The 17,305-nt window shown below is 50.9% G+C and overlaps 4 protein-coding genes across 6 annotated transcripts; 3 read left to right on the top strand and 1 right to left on the bottom strand.

The window, feature by feature from the left end:
- Nucleotides 1-10: 10 nt before the first annotated feature.
- Nucleotides 11-5,821, bottom strand: LOC113212797 (uncharacterized). Of its 3 annotated transcripts, none has more exons than XM_052275901.1 (12): nt 5,542-5,821; nt 4,839-5,043; nt 4,690-4,749; nt 4,575-4,616; nt 4,298-4,491; nt 4,147-4,228; nt 3,917-4,056; nt 3,742-3,841; nt 3,432-3,651; nt 3,196-3,356; nt 1,722-3,092; nt 11-1,365 (listed from the first exon to the last, which is right to left on the bottom strand). In XM_052275901.1, the coding sequence occupies exons 2-12, from the start codon at nt 5,001-5,003 to the stop codon at nt 619-621; spliced, it is 3,282 nt and encodes a 1,093-aa protein (XP_052131861.1). In that variant the 5' UTR covers nt 5,004-5,043; nt 5,542-5,821; the 3' UTR covers nt 11-618. The 3 variants fall into 3 exon arrangements, with proteins under 3 accessions (XP_052131861.1, XP_052131862.1, XP_052131860.1); XM_052275902.1 differs by lacking the exon at nt 5,542-5,821 and adding an exon at nt 5,246-5,387; XM_052275900.1 differs by lacking the exon at nt 5,542-5,821 and adding an exon at nt 5,120-5,222.
- A 1,803-nt stretch (nt 5,822-7,624) lies between these two features.
- Nucleotides 7,625-11,004, top strand: LOC113212789 (cytochrome P450 4C1-like). Its single transcript, XM_026431610.2, has 5 exons — nt 7,625-7,813; nt 7,905-8,258; nt 9,691-10,248; nt 10,355-10,617; nt 10,695-11,004. Exons 1-5 carry the CDS (start codon nt 7,697-7,699, stop codon nt 10,984-10,986), a joined length of 1,584 nt encoding a protein of 527 aa, XP_026287395.2. The 5' UTR covers nt 7,625-7,696; the 3' UTR covers nt 10,987-11,004.
- A 1,789-nt stretch (nt 11,005-12,793) lies between these two features.
- Nucleotides 12,794-16,420, top strand: LOC127751810 (cytochrome P450 4C1-like). The gene is made up of 4 exons (XM_052275903.1): nt 12,794-13,636; nt 13,732-14,076; nt 14,604-15,067; nt 15,149-16,420. The coding sequence occupies exons 1-4, from the start codon at nt 13,115-13,117 to the stop codon at nt 15,438-15,440; spliced, it is 1,623 nt and encodes a 540-aa protein (XP_052131863.1). The 5' UTR covers nt 12,794-13,114; the 3' UTR covers nt 15,441-16,420.
- A 132-nt stretch (nt 16,421-16,552) lies between these two features.
- LOC113212796 (small integral membrane protein 8) lies at nt 16,553-17,274 on the top strand. Its single transcript, XM_026431618.2, has 2 exons — nt 16,553-16,746; nt 17,014-17,274. The coding sequence occupies exons 1-2, from the start codon at nt 16,648-16,650 to the stop codon at nt 17,167-17,169; spliced, it is 255 nt and encodes an 84-aa protein (XP_026287403.1). The 5' UTR covers nt 16,553-16,647; the 3' UTR covers nt 17,170-17,274.
- Nucleotides 17,275-17,305: the final 31 nt, after the last annotated feature.

Here is a 17,305-nt window from a genome sequence, read left to right on the forward strand (position 1 = left end):
TTATTAAAATAGAGAATGGGGGAGACAAGTCAAAAATGAACAATTTAAAAACTAGGCTGCCTCTATTATGGATAATTGTTCATCAAAAGAGGTAAAACTGTTTGTTTTGCAATTGGCAGTAGGGACGATGTGTGACATAATTGGATCACAAAGTTACTAAGAATCACTACCAATCTGTTTGGATTGAATTGGTCTCAACCTCATGGACTTGGATAAAGGTACCTTCTACATAAACAATAACATAGAAAAACAAATAACATTTATCATAGACCACATAGGATATGAGTCAAAAGTTCAAAATACACCAGGTTGCAAACTCATTTGATGAGCTTGTTTGTGAATTGTAAGATGAAAGACTCACCCAGTTGGGTTATAGAACTAAGATAAAATCAGAATAATGCAGTAGCATTGCTAAAACAATAATATCTCGCTATGTAAATTAGAACACTAAAGAAGACACACACACATCTACTTTGAAAATGCAAAGTTATGCATGTAAAGTACATTCAGAAAGTTTGGTAAATAGATTTCATTTTTGACATGTCATTTCTTTAGTTATATTGAACTTGATTATGAGATTGATTTCAGCAAATATTAAATGAACATCATTCCAATCTCTTAGTTTCTGTTGAGTGCAGGACCATATGATTTTGTGCAAAACCCAGAACTATTTGGTTTCAAATTAGGGTATAATATGGAAATAGTTGTGTTATGAGTATCATGAGCCATAGAAGGATCGTGCATTTGCAGGGTGTAGGAGGAGTCAAGACGACTTCCATCTTCTCGCGCAATTTGCTGTAGATGTGGTGGCTGCTGCATCATCGGCTGCATTGGAGTTAAAGGCTGAATCTGCTGCTGCAATTGTTGTACTTGCATTTGCTGTTGAAGCTGGGGTTGTACTTGCTGCTGCAGCTGGCGTATCTGAGGCTGTGTTAGTTGAAATTGTGTTTGCATCAGCGCTTGTGGCTGTTGCTGTTGTAGCTGGTTGTGAGAGGTCACCTGCATTGCAGTTTGAACCTGGCTTAAAGCTGGTGTTGTGGTAAAAGAGGACGCACTCTGTCCCCATGAAGGAGGATAAATACCCATTGTGCGAGTGCGGTAAGCAAAACTTGAATCTTGATTTCCTACAGTGTCTGTTTGGATGCTAGAGGATGGTGTGGCTGATGAATCAGTTGCCAAAGTTTGCACAGGGTAATAGTAAGTATAGGGAATGGGCTGACCTGTATACCCTACCCGCACATTACCCATTCCTGAAATCAGCGGTGAGATAGCTGCTGATATTTGTTGTTGAGGTTTAGCAGATGACAAAGAGGTTGAAGATCTAGAGGTGGACACTGGTGTTCCTGCATTCTCGTCAGGTGTTTCCTAACACAAAGAAAACACAAGATACATCACAAGAAACATCTAGGAATGAGTATGGAGATTTGACAGGGAAAGGGGGAAGGGAAAAGGAAAGGAAATACCTCGGGAACTTATCAGCAGAACACAAGGCTCTTTAAAAATTTCAGACCCTGAAGGCAGAATTAAGATGGCAAAACATGGAAAACTAATTCAGGGCTCAAAACTTCTCAAATAACTCATAGGCTGTAGATGGTCATGCTATTACTGTTAAATTATTATGGTTAAATCACAATTACAGTTTATGTGTTAAAATGTTGTTCCCTTGAAATATATAATTGGACCAGGTTTGATCAAACTAAAAAAATTAATTATATACTTACGGAACTCGGAGGATTCATAACACCAAGCTTGGAAATGTGACCAAGAAGATTGAACGTTGTATTTAATGTTGAAGATATAATTTGCATTAGTTTCTCTGGCAGTATGGCAATCGGATCTTCAGATAATTTTTGTCCTGAAGCCTGTAGTTGCTGCTTCTGTTGTTTTTGTGCATCAATTTGTGTTGATACCAGTTGAACTTCCTTACGAAACTTTTGATAAACTCTTTCTAGGTCTTGATAGGTTTTTGCAGCAGCAGCTGGAGAAAACTTCTTTGATTTTTCACCATCTTCTATTATTTTTGGTGGGCGTTCCATTAAATACTGACACATTTTTACCCACTTGCGCAGTTCTAGGTCAACTTGGTCAACCTCGTTCCATAATTTTAGCTCATGGGCTGCCTCTTGCATAAAACGAGGCATTGCTCTTGTCTTGCTTGGGAGATTGCGGGAAATGGGATTTTCTGCTTGAGATGTATTACTACGCGAAGCCTGACTTCCAAAACTCACATTATCATCTTGGAAAGCAAGAGGTCGAGTGTCTTGAAGGGCAGGTTTTCCTCCTTGTGCCGAAGTTTGGTTGACAGAAACTTCCTGTTGAGTTTGAGAGGTTGAGGCAAAGCAGAGCGCCTGGGTTTGCTGGGCTTGATAAGCAGCTCGCTGGGCAGCCTGCACAATCTGCTGGTGCTGGGCAATAATAGTTGCTGCTGTTGGAGAACTTTTGGGTACAAGTGGCTGCGAGTTTGTCATTTGTTGTTGGTGGTGCTGCTGGTAAGGTTGCTGTAATTTTTGAATTTGTTGACTCTCCTGTCTGAAAGAGTTCTGTGCTGGGACACTAAGCTGTACGGACTGCTTCGAATTCACAAGACCTTGACGAGTTTGAGCTGGAAAATGAGGCTTCTTTGGCCAGGAGGCTCCATAAGCCACTGGCAATGTACTGTATTGAGAAGTATACTGTGAAGCAGCAGATGTGTCCTCCTGTGAAGATGCATATTTTTGTACTTGCTGGTATGTGTCAGTTGCTTGAACAAATTCTTGCCTCTGAGCACTTTCTGACAATTGCCCTGTGGGTTGATTTAACTGCAATTGGTATGAAGCTGCTGAGGAAGATATCATATTATTTTTGTCATCGTTTTCTTCATCATATTCATCATCATATTCATCATAATCATCGTCATCATCATAGTCATCAAAATCTTGACCAGCTTCGTCAGCATTGTCAACATAACTATCGTCAACATCTTTACACATATCATTTCCAGCAGACTGAATATCAATCGTTTTTTCGTCATGCTGATTCTGACTAATGTTAGCCTTCTTTCCAGATCCTGAGAAATTTGCTAAAGTTGTCTGCTCTTTAGGTAATTTGTTGACCTGAATAGAAAGCAAATTTTAAATGAAATTAGAATTTAGAGAAATTTGCAGGTAGATAGAAAATTAGTGATGGGTTCATCAACCTATTTCAGCACATTTTTACCTGTTTTGCACTGATTTTCTTAGAACATTCTTGGAAAGAAGAATTTTTCTTGTTTCCAAAATTCTCCTTTGGATGTCTTGAACCATCTCGATTTTTACTAGTCTCTGGTTTGGCAACCATTTCATTTCTGTTCTTTTGGTCTGGCTTACATAGAAAGCCACCTACAGACAAAAACGTTAGCATGCCTCATACTGCAAAATTGGGAATAAATGATAATTTTATTCTAGTTAGCTCACCTGGGGCAATGACATTGAAGCATGAGGGTAGAGGAACATCAATAAAATCCTCACGTATCTGATCAGGTTCAGATTCACTTTCGGTCACACTGATTTCACCAGAGTATATGCTCATATTTTCATCATCCTCAATGGGGCACGTGCAGTCTGCACACTGACACTCATTCCCATCACAATCATTCCCTTGTTCGTCATCAGAGAGAGGAATGTCATCTTCCGGCTAAAATATTTTTGATGGTATAGAAGCATGGCATTTTTATTACTTTATCAACCATTACATATACATTAACTAAAAATAATAGGAACTTACCTTAGGTATTGTGTCTGCGGAATCTTTCTTTAGTGTCATGGCACTCTTTACTATACTGGAGTTACTTGAAGCTGAGTAATTGTGATCCGATTCAGTTTGCCTGCGTAAAAATTGTTTTATCGTAACAAATTTTGACTGTTGTACTGATTTCTCAATTTCATCCATGAGAACTTACTGTTTTAAATTGGTAAGCACTGAAGATGTTTTTTCTATCTGCGCTGCTTGCAGAGAGGCAATCATACTATTCATTTTTTTTTGTTCTGCAATATATGGTTCCAAAAGAGTCTCAAGATCAGTCATAATCTCGGTTTTAAGCTGAAAAAAAGAAATAAAAATCTCAAATGAAGAATATTATTATTTACAACAATAAAACTAAGCAAAAGCTGAAAAGAATTTTGCTAATACCTCCTTCAAATGTTTTTCCAACCACGCTTTAGATATTTCAGACTTTGAGGCACTTGCAAAGGCTTCATCTGACAAGGGTTCACTGAAATTTGTAAGATAGAGTTAAGAAAGAACTATGAATCCAAGCAAATGTTGGGTAAACATTACTTACATATTGGGTGGGGCATCTGCTTTCACTCTCTTTGGCATCCCTTTCATAGGTTTCTTTGTAAAACCATTCTCAGAAACTTTGGGTGTCACTTTAGCTTTGTTTTTCTTGACCTTTTTTTTACCATTCTTAAGACCATTTTCAGTTTCAATCTTCATGGTTGTGAATTTACCTTTATCTGTGCGCTCTCCAATAAACTGCAAAAACAAAGATTGCTTTCAGATAGTAAAGGGAAGTTCACTCAATAAATAATAACAGAGCTCATGAATTGGATACCCACTTTCAAAGCCTCCTTAAACTCGACATCGCCATCAATGGGAACCTAGAAAAATGTCTCAACAATTAAAGGAACCTTCTGAAATTTGTTTTTAACTTCTAATGGACATAATACTTACCTCATCGTTGTCACTATCAATGTAGTATATGCGTGTAACAGGCTTCTTGCAGATGGCAGCCTTCCAAAATAAGTAGAAAACCGTAAAGAAATGTAAATTTAATAAAATAGATACTGCTTGGTCACATAACCCTGACAACTAATACTGACCATGCTGTGAAGAACTTCATCATACACATCCTCATCGTCTATAAAATAAACACCATCAGTTCCTCTGAATACCGGATACTCCAATTTATTCCATGTTTTCTCAGTTTCCATCACTTTCTTGTTGGCTACCAGCAGCTTTACAGGTTTTCCTGTGCTAGGCGCCATTGTCCAAAAGGATGTGTCAATATTTTCCACTCCTGAATCACTGAAAAATTTAGGACAAAATACTGTTAATTAGACGGTTCTTGCATTGGTTTTGGAAATAGATATCATACACATACAGTATAGGTATGAGAGACATGATAACGACAGACTTCTTCACAAAATAAACAAGCAGACTACAGACAGTAATACCAACAAGAACAACAACAAAAACAAAAAGAGGCCAAACAGACAGCTGTACCAACATTCGAAAAGTGTCACAAGTTTGTTTTCAGTCAGTTTAAGGTGCGTTTCTCGAAGGTGGCAGAAACGTTTCTATCCAAGAAAACGTTAGAAATCGTTATGGAGTGACTATGTTCCATCATGTCTTGATTGTCAGTTGCCTTGCAGTAGAGAACAGAAAAATTCCCTCTACTGGACATGATCATGAACCCACCAAGAAAACAAAGAAATCAAATGTTAGCGCTCATGAAACAAGTGGAGAGCCTCTAGAACCGCGTATTCGTCATCGTGCGATATTCTGCTGGCTGCTCTCACTCACCCTGCCCTAGCGTTCGATGGCCCTGGACGCCGCCCTTGCCTTATTTGCCCCAGCAGCTAGCACTTGGACTATAGTTGCGAGATCCCTGACTGGCCTGCTCTGGCCTCGACGCACCTGCACCTGCGCACTGCGCCCGTTGATTCGGTGGGTGGGCGTTGTGGTGCTGGCCGCTTGCAACCGCTCAGCTTTGCTGCACCCGCCCAGTGCTGGAGGATGCGCTTCGGTGGGGGGCTAGTGCTCGACTGCGACCTGGCTGGTCCTGTCCTGCCCTCACCACCAGCCCCTACCCAACCCAGCCCCTGGCCTCAAGCCCCCAGACACGTCTCGGCGCCCCCACCCCCTACCCCTACCGCACTGGGAGGACTGGGAGGCAGACCCCATCCCCCAGAGCCAGAGCGCCGCCAGCGCGAGGCGGCCATTGATTTTCCGAAGTGCGCAGCTTCCTGGCCACGCGGCTAGCGCTGTCACCGTCTCACCCTTCGCAGAGAAAAGACGGACCTTCTCCGGACAAATAACTGAGAAACGGGTCACATCATTTACCCCCCCCCACCCTTTCCTCCCCTTGTGTAACCGCATGCAAGCCACCCCTTCCCCCGCCTATTGTAAGGGTACTCCGCTGGCTCGGTCGGCGCCTTGGGATGCAGTCCCGTTGCACGAGGCTGCATTCGGGTTGCCTACCCAACCCACTCGTAGGGCGCTGACCGGCGCTGACCATGTAGACTCGATGCTGAGTTGAGCCACTCGGCCTTTCAGACGCCACTTCCCAATGAGTTTTTCGCACAAGAATTCTGTCTTCGCTAAAATGCCGACCGATGCATTCTTGGTCGATGGGTCGTCTGTACATTTGACGCGACAAAGACAACGAAAACAATGGGCAATCACACGCCAACGTCACGTGGTAAAGCTGTCTCGCAACACTCCAGGAGCCCGTGACCACACATGCGTTACGAATTTTGTTTATCTGCGCCCGGGGCAAGATGGTATGGGGATATAAGCAGCAAGCACACACACACACACACACACACACAAGCGTGTATAGTACATTTTCGTAAGCTGCAGCAGTGTGTGTGTGAGTGTGTGTAAGCTCGTCCTCATCTGGTCTCCTCACTCCCCTACAGGCCCTTTTTCATCTATTTGCACTCAGCTCCCTAAAGCTGTTTACTTTCCGGGCAGAGCGAGTGCGAATGCTGCCTGACCCAACATCATTGCGCTGTACCGCTCGGCTTTTCAACACCATAGGTGTGACGGCACTGAGAACTTTGGAGGGAAAAAGGCTCGGAAAAGGGGGAGGGGCGATCCTCACTATCACTATGTTGAGGGGCCCGATGGGGCGAGCGTCGTCACTCGTCACCTGCCTCCACTGTTGTGTCGTGGCCCTGGCACACGGTACGGTGCAGCGCAGCATTCGCTGGGGTGTGCTTTATGATGGTCATAGACTGCACTGAACATAAACCGACAGCACAGACCTTAAATGTGCACCCATTAGCTGGGGGAGCGGTGCAAAGTTCAGAGTGTCGCGATGATGGGTACTCTGCCGAATCCTGCGGGAGATAGTAGTAACATCCCAGAACTGGGCGGCCTTGTTTCAGTCCGAGCGGACATCCGATGGCGCTGATTGGTCTCGAACTTGTACGTATACCCCCTATGTAACGACCCGGTAGCGAATAAGTTGGGGCAAAGGCTGATCAGGACAAGGCAAAAGTCGGGGCTGAACGAGGTAGAATCTTAACTTTGAATTCTGCGAATGGAATTGGCTCGCGCTTAGAAATTAGACTTGAATCGAACTGACACTTGTGATTAGTTATGGTGCACACCAAGCTGGACAGTTCTGTAGGTCGCGCGCGCGCTACAAGGAGGGCAGGTCCGCGGTGGTGGTTGAACAGACAAAGCAGGGCAGTGTCACGGTCTCGCGCGCGGCGGCAAAAAACTATTGAGAGTCGAAAACTCGGGACATAACTCGTCCGCCCCCTGCCCCTTCTCTGCCCGCCTTCGTCTTTGGTCTTTCCTCATCCCTTCCCCCCTCCTGCCGGCTGAGTAGGACCCTGGAGCATCCCGTGGGCCCGCGGTACTCAGCGACATTGGACAAACAATAAGCGCAGCGCGGTCGCGAGCTCCGGCAGCAAGTCTGAGCGCGTGCCCTGAGCGGAGCAGAGCCATGAGGTTCACGCTGGTCCAGGTGTGCGTCGGGGCGGCGGGCGTCGCCGCCCTGGTCTACGTCGGCTACCTGGTCAGCCGCCTGCTCGCCATTGTCACCGAGGTGCGCCGCATGAAGGTGAGATTTCGAAAAATTGGTTGCACTGACGGGTGTTATATGCGGGCCGCGAAACCAAACAAACGACTCGCCGTCCAACTCCGTTGTTTAGAAAGTCCTCGGAGACACCCCGCCGGGCCCGCGCTCCTTCCCCATCCTCGGCAACGTCCTGGAGCTGCTCGCACCGCGCAACGGCTTCTGGTCCAAGATGGTCGCCCTGGTGCAGAAGTACGCGCCCACCTTCCGCTTCTGGGTCGGTCCGAACTGTTTCATGGTCATCACCCACCCGAGCGACTTTGAGTACGTGCTCAACAACCCCAAGTTCAACGAGAAGTCGTCCTGGTACCCGTTGGCCCAGTCGGCCCTGGGCACGGGGCTCATCGTCCTCGGCGGCGAGCAGTGGAGGCGACACCGCAAGGCCGTGGCGCCGTCCATGCACCAACAGATCATCACGCAGAACGTCCAGGTAAGGTACACGGCGCCTCGCCTCCAGTGGGTGTCCCATCAGTTTAATGTGCTGGCCGGTGCTGGCCGACCAGGCTGTGTCTACTGCAGACGCCCGTGAACGGCTGGTTGCCTATCCTCAGTCCATCAGGCGCTTCACTCAGCGTCCGAAGCTCCTGGACGTAAAAGAACTCGTGGAGATAATAAGCAGCCGGTTTGAAACCCGGTGGTGCTGTTGACGCCAACAAGAACGATCTCTTTCGAGGTTGAGTTACATTTGTTAGTCTGGGAAAGTTAAGTCAAGTTCACCTCGGGACCTCGCGTTTCCCTTATATGCCCTGTGGGAAAAGGGAAAATTTAGAGTCGAGCATTTTTGTTTGTTTCGCCGGTTGCATAGCCGCTACGTTAGTATGTCCAGGGTTTCCAGCTTGATCGAGATCGAGCATTGGCAACTTATTGTAGATAACCTTTGGGACCCAGGCCTTGTCCGCAGTCGTACAGTCGTCATAACGCCATAGCCTCTGCCTAGCGCACGCCTCGCCCCGCGTCGCGGACATGCCATTGACGTCACCGACTGCGGAAGAACAAGGGTGACCCATTCGGGGGGCGCCTTTCCCGCCACAAGTTTGAATCGGTGGCCTCGCCTCGCTGTGGCTAGCGGGCTACGCTGCGTGTGCGGCTGCGGCTGACGTAGACCCTCCTCCTACCTACAGCTCTCGCGTCGTCGAGTCGGGCCAAGCTGTGAGCTGTGACGAGTCCAGAAACGGACCAGCACTGTAGTGCGCAGTGAGGCTACATAGATTCAAATAAAGGGGCGGGAAAATTCTATCTTGAGTGGGGAACCGTTTAGGGGAAGCGCCACCACGCGCCAGGCGCGACCAGGAGCCACCGCGAGACCACCCGTGACCGCACTGCCACACCCGAACACGCGCCCCTCCGAAGAAACGACACCGTCGCATCTTCCTGACCACATGCAGATTTAGTGGGCGTAACGCTCTCAAGTGTGAAGTTTGAATAGTGTCGCATTGGCTTTTCATGATTGGTCCTTCCCCATTATGACGTCCTCCAAAATAACCTCGCGTTTCTTCCGCGGCTCGTGACCGCATCGCAGCCGCAACGACGATCCGAAAGAGCCCCGCACTTAGGACGATCACCGGAGACACGTTGGTTGGCCTACACAGCAGGCGTCCCCGACCGCCCTCTGACGTTACATTACGGAAGTTAATTACAGCCATTTACGCTACGCAGTATTTTGAGACCGACGCATGCAATTAATTAAGGAATTATTTTCGTCATGGGACCCGGTTAGCCCACTAAATTAATAGTGTGGGATATTTAGGAATAGCCGACTCCTAAAGCTACCGAGATAGTGAACAAGTAACGTTACAAAAAAAAAAATCGAATCAGTTAGGGTCCCTGTCCTTGTGTAATCTGACGCAACTGTGTCCCTGAAGATGTTCTACCGCAAAGCCCTGGACATCTCCGAGGAGGTGCTGTCCGCGGCCGCCCAGTCCGGCGCCACGCTGGACATCAAGGACTTCTGCAACACGGTGTCGATGGACGCGGTGTGCGAGACGATCCTCTCGGCGGACCTGTCCTCCTCTCGGGAGGCGCTCAAGCGCTTCGTGGACGCGAAGAACAAGAGCTGCGACCTGGTGGCGTACCGCGTGTACAACCCCTGGCTGCTGAGCGACAGGGTCTACTCGCTGACCCGCGAGGCGCGCGAGGTGCGGCGCATCGAGAAGCTCACGGACCGGTTCGTCGACGAGGTGATTGCCAAGAAGCGCGACCGCGACCACGTCCCCTCGACGGCGGAGCCCTCCCCCAAGAGGCGCTCCTTCCTGGAGCACGCGCTGGCCGACGCGACCGTCGCCAAGCTGATGAACGACGAGGAGCTCCGGGAGGAGGCCAAGGCCATGGTGATCGCCGGAGAAGGCTCCGTCGCCACCGCCATGAGCTTCACCCTGCTCATGTTGGCCATGCACCCCGGCGTGCAGAAAGCCGTGCATCAGGTGAGTGGAGTGAGAGAGGGTCACTCAAAACCAAACACTTGGCTCTTACAGCGTGAGGGGGGGGGAGCTTTGGTGCGCGTCTCACGACAGCCTACGCCGCTTACAGGAGCTCGAGGACGTGTTCGGCGACGACCCCGACCGGCCGGTCACCGAGGACGAGGTCCCTCACCTGCAGTACCTGGAGCGGGTCGTCCTCGAGACCCTGCGACTCTTCCCGATCGTGGCGGTCTTCGGACGGAACTGCCCCGAAGACATTCAGCTGCCCAGCGGCTGCCCCGCGCCCAAGGACAGCCAGCTGCTCTTCTTCACCTACCACATGCACCGCGACCCCGCGTGGTGGCCCCGCCCGCTGGAGTTTGACCCCGACAGGTACGTCTCGGACAGGGTGTGTAATCAGCCGTGAGCAAGATGCGTCCTCCTAACGCGGTGCTCCGCTGCTCCACCAGGTTCCTGCCCGAGCAGACGCACACCCGCCCGCCGCTGTGCTACGCCCCCTTCAGCGCCGGGCCGCGGTCGTGCATCGGCCAGCGCTACGCCATGATGTACCTCAAGACGGCGCTCGCCACGGTGCTGCGGCGCTACGACGTGCACCGCGCGCCGGGCGACGTCCACGAGGTGGCCGACCTCCCCCTCGAGATTGGCGTCATCCTCACCATGCAGGGCGGCTTCCCCCTGAGAGTCAGCAGGCGGCAGGACGCGCAGTCATCGGCTGGAATCAAAAGCAGCGTTTTCAAATAAAACAGAGATTGTAAGTCACGAGGCTCACCCTTCCCCTCCCCCTCCTGCCTGCATCTCACCGCGGTGACCCAAACTTCTTAAGAAGTGCAAGGGCCATCCGCTGGTTTCTTTAATTTATTTTGTCTACTATAACCAGTCGCATTACGTTGTGCTTTGCGTCCCGACTACCGCTCTCCACAAAACTGCGGGTAACAAACCTTCAGCGTTAGTTATCAGTCTTCTGGCCCTGCGGCCCTTCGCCAGAGGGAGGAAGTACGCGGCGGGCGACTTCCAAAAGGGGGGCGGCCGTTGCGTGGCGGGGCAGGGCAGGGCGTGGCGTGGCGTGGCGGGGCAGGGCGTGGCGGGGCGGGGCAGAGCGAGGCGTGGCGTGGCGTGGCGTAGCGTGGCGTGGCGTGGCGGGGCAGGGCGTGGCGGGGCGGGGCAGAGCGAGGCGTGGCGTGGCGAGGTGGAGCGGGGAGGAGCGGGACCGGGTTGAGCGGGACGAGGAGGCTAGAGGTGCGGTATGAGGCGAGCCTGAGCGGGCGCAACAACTGTCTTGCCGGCTCGTCTGCTGCGTAGCCCAACTGTACGGGGCGGCCGTCCGCCGTCCAGCCGCGACGTTGGAGAGAATTGCTGCATGAAGGCAGAAGGCAGGCTTTCCTTCTTCGTTATATATAGGATCGTCTAGAAAGTACTTCCGTTTCTCTCCGATTCATCGGGCAGATTGGGGAGCCTGACGCCTGCGAAACTCGGGGTAGGCCACCCCGCAAGACACGCATGCACTGCAGGCAAGATATTGCCTATCTAGCAGGCGCTAGGAGAGCCTGCATTGAGTCTTTAGTTAAGTAACGTTACAAAAACGTAACGTACAATAAGGTATGGGTGGACAAGTTTCTTTTCTGTAACTGTAACGCAAAAACGTTAAGCTACTGATCCCTGTCTGCCCCCCCCCCTTCCCCCCAGCCGGAGGCCAGCTTGTTGGTTCAACAGTCGACAGCACTAGGGGTAACGCCCGCGCGAGGCGGCCGATAGGAGTGACGCGAGCCAACCGGGGGCGGCGGGGGCAGGGGAGGCGTCGGGGGCGGCCGAGACGCACTCAGGTGGGGGGTGGGGGGCCGCCGGGGCAGCCACCTCCTGCGCTTTGCCTTCTGCATTTTCGACACTCACCCCTGCGTCTCACAAATAGAAAATTGTGATATTAAGTTTTCTGTGCGTAACGTGCATTGCTGAAATCTGTACGTTGTCGAGGACAGATGAAGGGATCGAGGGAGAGGGAGACAGGGAGAGAGAAAAAGGGGAGGGGGGATGAACGATTTTCAGATGTTCCATCGAGATGTATATGCAGCAAAGGTTTCTGCCTGTAAGCCTTAGTGCAGAGTGGCAGAGCGAAAGAAACAAGAAAGCAAGAAGATGTGTAAAGCGCAGCTGCTAACGCCCACTAGGAAGGCTAAATCTTGGTTGGCGTACAGCCGAGCTGAGCGGGTGGCCTATCACCGGGCCTGCAGGGGTTCAGCTTGGCGTCCCACATACGGGGTTGGACTTCCATAGCGGTGAAGCGGTGAAGCGAGAAGGAGACGGACTCGTGGCAGGCCGTTAAGACGTTCCCTGCGACATGGCCACTATGTGGTCACACTTCCATCTTAAATCACAGGCATCAATAATGAGCCGCAGGGAACTCGAACAAACGTGTGCAATTTCTTAAATTCCGTGTGCAACCAGGCTGATACCGCTAGCAGTTCACCCAAGGAAATGAGTGCCATTTGAAACAACCGTTCTCTGACGTCAAAGGCTGTGCACCGAGTGATGTTCAAGATAGACAGGACGGGATGGAGGGGAAGGGAGGGGAAGGGAAGGGATGTCTTCTATTCGGTACCGTGACTGTGAAAGTTATTCGAATGAAACACACCGCAGGAGGCACAACCGAGCCTGCTTACTTATTGCTATAAAAACAATCTGACACCTGAACCTTTCTGACATCTCCCTCTTTCTCTCTGTCGCCGTTGCGCAGTAAGTGCGGCGCGCGCCCGCCCGCCTCAGTCGCCTCTTTGATCGTGTACCGCGCGCCTGGAGCCCCCCGGGCCGGAGCAGGTGTCCCGTGAGCGCGTGCCGTGCCGTGTGGCAGGTCCTCTGGTCGCACCAGAGCACGGCGATGGAGGGCGGGGCCTGGGTCTGGGGCGATGAGGTGCAAGCAGAAGAGAGGTGCGGGGCGTATGTTGTCGCGGGCCTCATCCTGGCCGCGCTGGCGGCCGCGGCCGGCCTGTGCCTGGTCACCCTCGTCTCCAGGGTGGCGGTCGGGGTGCGGGCCACGCGTCGCATGCGGAGGGTCCTGGCGCCGATGCCGGGCCCGGCCGCGCTGCCAATCCTCGGCAACATCCCGGAACTGTTGACCTCGCAGGACAAGTTCTGGACCAAGATCACGACGCTCATGTCGCGGTACGCGCCCACCTTCTGCTTCTGGCTCGGCCCCACGCCCTTCGTCGTCATCACCGACCCCCGCGACTACGAGCACGTGATGGGCAGCGCCAGGTTCAACGACAAGTCGTCGTGGTACCCGCTCGCCCGGGCCGCCCTGGGCACGGGGCTCATCACGCTGAACGGCGAGCCGTGGCGCAGGCACCGCAAGGCCATCGCGCCGTCCCTGCACCAGCACGTCCTCGTCCAGAACGTGGAGGTAGGCGTCGTCATGCCCGTACTTGCAATTCCCCGCCCGCAGCTGATGCCGGGCTCTCGGCCTGGCCCCGCCATGCTCTGCACCGCCTCCCCCAGGTATTCCGTCGCAAGGCATGCGAGCTGTCGCACATGCTGTCGCGCGCGGCGCGCTCCGCCGAGACCGTCGACATTCTCGAGTTCTGCAACCTGGTGTCCATGGACTCGGTGTGCGAGACGCTGCTGTCCGCCGACCTGTCGCACCACGGCGCGGCCCTGGGCCGCTTCGTGGACCTGACGACGGACGCGGCGAGGAGCGTGACGACGCGCATCTGCAAGCCGTGGCTGCTGTGGGACAGTCTGTACGCGCTGACGAGGGCCGGCAGGACGGCGGCGCGCACCATGCAGGAGACGGACGCGTTCATCGACGGCGTCATCGCCAAGAGGAAAGACGGGGATCGAAAGGTGCGTCTGACAAGGGAACTCATCTAAGTGTTAGTCCCCGATTTTGTTCCGCCTTGGAGGTTTTGTATAGTGACCGTATTCGAAACGATTGGCAATGAAAATTCGTGCCCAATTTCATATTCGTATTTATAGGGGAAATCCATTTTCTCCAGAAATGACTAAAAAAAGCATTATTTCTGAAAAAACCAAAAATGACCGTCAGTTTATATTTGTATTCGGCCTTAAATCGACATTTTAAAATTGAATACATACAAGCTGTGGATAATTTTTCGATTTTTCAGAAAAAATGCTTTTTTAAAGTCATTTTTGGAGAAAGTGGATGTACCCCATAAATTTAAATATAAAATTGGGCACGAATTTTCGTTGCCAATCGTTTTGTTTACGTTCACCCTACAAAACCCCCAAGGCGGAACAAAATCGGGGACTAACACTTAGATGAGTTCCCTTGTGAGAGAAAACATACCGAAGGTAGTCCGGGGGTCGCTTCATCAGGCCTACCATTTGACGAGGGTGTTCATTGTGTCCAGGATGCCGCTAAAGTAACCAAGCGGTCCTTCCTGGAGCACGCCCTGGCGAGCGAGAACCTGGCCAACCTCATGACGGCCGAGGAGTGGCGCGAGGAGGCCAAGGCCATGGTGGTGGCCGGCCAGGGCACGGTGGCGCACTGCCTCAGCTTCGCGCTCCTCCTGCTCGCCATGCACCCCGACAGCCAGGATCGCCTCCGTCGGGAGCTCGAGGACGTGTTCGGCGAGGACCCCGACCGGTCCGTCACGGAGCACGAGCTGCCCCACCTGCAGTACACGGAGCGCGTCATCCTCGAGACGCTGCGCCTGTTCCCGCTGGTGCCCGTGTTCGGCCGGGACTGCCCCGAGGACGTGCAGCTGCCCAGCGGCCACGCCGTGCCGCGCGGCGCGCACCTCTTTATGTTCCCCTTCCACACGCAGCGCGACCCTGCGTGGTTCCCAGAGCCCTTACGCTTTGACCCAGACCGGTGTGTTCACATAAGTCTACCGTAGATGACTTCGTAAGATCCCCCAGTGTACTATACCACAACCTTCGCCTCCGCTTCCAGGTTCCTGCCCGAGCGGGTCCGCGGCCGGCCACCGCTAAGTTTCTCCGCCTTCAGCGCCGGCCCGCGTTCGTGCATCGGCCAGCGCTACGCCATGATGTACCTCAAGACGGTGCTCGCCACGGTGATGCGGCGCTTCGCCGTGCACCGCGCGCCGGGCGACGTCAGGGGGGTGGCGGACTTGCCCATTGAGATCGGCGTCATCCTCAGCCTTGACGGGGGCTTCCAAGTCCGAGTGTCGGAGCTCGGGGATCCTCCCTCAAGCGCCCAAGCCGCCACCCGTCACATCCACTGAATCTTTGGTTTGATGGCTGTGCTTCACTTTGACTTATGCCTGAACTCAATTTTTGTCTAGCGGGGCTTTACAAACAGAGGCCATATTGTTTGTCAATTTTAGTTGGCCGCATCTGCCCATTCATATTCCCACTAATGAAAAATAAGCACTGATATGGACCAAGGTCTATCGTAGCAACAAAAACAAACCATTAAACGGCTCCGTCAAGTTGAAACTTGTTGATCGAAAAGTGAATCTACTGATACCCCTTTGTACACACAAGTAGTTTTCTATGTACTGTAGTATTGGCATGCGTACGGCTAACGGTGGTGGCCGCCTATGACCGCCTCACCAATTTCCAATGTGGGGGCCACCGCGCCGTCTCGCAGATCCCACATGGTGTCGGTGTGGAGGGGGCCGTCCCGCCCCGCACGACTGATGCGCACTGCGGGTGTGCCTAGCCCTCGTCTCACAGGGGCTCGAGCCTCTCCGCCCGCGGTACTAGACATACAGACAACTGATCATTTTTCTAGAGGCATCAAGGATTCCAGGATTCGAAAATTTTTCCGAGGCCGTGAAGTATATGTGGCATACGTGCAAAGAACTTGCGACAGAGCAATGGGAAATAACTGACACATGTTTAAGCTGTTTAAGCTCTGCCGCCAAAATACTATTTTCGGAATATTTCAAAGAGGGCGGCGACATTTGAACGCTGCGCCGCTGCTCAGAGGTTGTCCAGTTAAGACGGATCCGTGCGGACCCGTGCGGACGCACACGGATTGTGCGGAACTTTGCGGAAGCACGTTTTAAAAGGCATTGGTGGGTCTAAAAATGGTTGCATATGTGTTCACTAACATATGTTTGGAAAAAGGAACATTGTTCTACAAAAATAATGCCACTTTTTAGCCATATGCTTATAAAGTACAGTAAAACCTCCCGAGAATAAAATGGCTTAAAAGTGGCATTACTTTTGTAGAACAATGTTCCTCTTTCCAAATATATGTTAGTGAACACACATGCAATCATTTTTAGGCCTGCCAATGCGTTTTAAAACGTGCGTCCGCAAAGTTCCGCACAATCCGTGTGCGTCCGCACGGATCCGCACGGATCCGTCTTAACTGGACAACCTCTCAAGCAGACGACGCTGGATGCTCTCTTTGAAGGGGGAGGCTGAGAACGCTGAGAACTTTCTTCATGATTTCGTCGCTTATTTGCCCTTGTTATCACTATGAAAAAACCACAGGAGCCTGCACCTGGTGACGGCATACGTTCGCTGAAGACCTCTAACGTATTTCGAGTTGTCAACTTTGAGTTGTATGCTAAACCGGTCAGTATTGACCATTTTTGGTGTCAAGGTTGGGTTATGGGTTACCTGTTTTGATCTCTTTATCTTACTATTTTATTCTTAAAATGAAATCATTTTTGAGGATTAAGGTTTAATAAATCTACCTTACTTTTAATGTTATCTATGGGTAAACTTGGGTTTTGTAGATTCAACATTTAGCTATCACTTTTATAATTAGTAAAGTGACCTGCCAACGGATGCTATCCGTGTTTCAAATCTGTTTTATATTTGTGTGATTTTTCTTTGCAGAATAGAATTATTATGACGATTGGATTGTGTGCAATGGCTGGCAGTTTAGCATATATTGCATACATGAGACATAAATACGAAGGAATGGGCTACTATGTTGCAGTCTCCGATAATGGAGAGGAATCATTTGTTAAGAAGAAGTCTCGGTGGGATTGACCTCGGATGCATGTTAAGACATGTTATTGGCTAATGGCTGGTATTTCTATGTTATATATTATGATAGTTAAACTAATTTACTGTCAATAAAAATTGATGAATATATTCTTTATTTCTATACCCCCCATACTAAAAC

The sequence above is a fragment of the Frankliniella occidentalis genome, unplaced genomic scaffold, assembly GCF_000697945.3.
Source record: "Frankliniella occidentalis isolate FOCC.00 unplaced genomic scaffold, Focc_3.1 Scaffold1148, whole genome shotgun sequence".
Classification (NCBI taxonomy): Eukaryota; Metazoa; Arthropoda; class Insecta; order Thysanoptera; family Thripidae; genus Frankliniella; species Frankliniella occidentalis.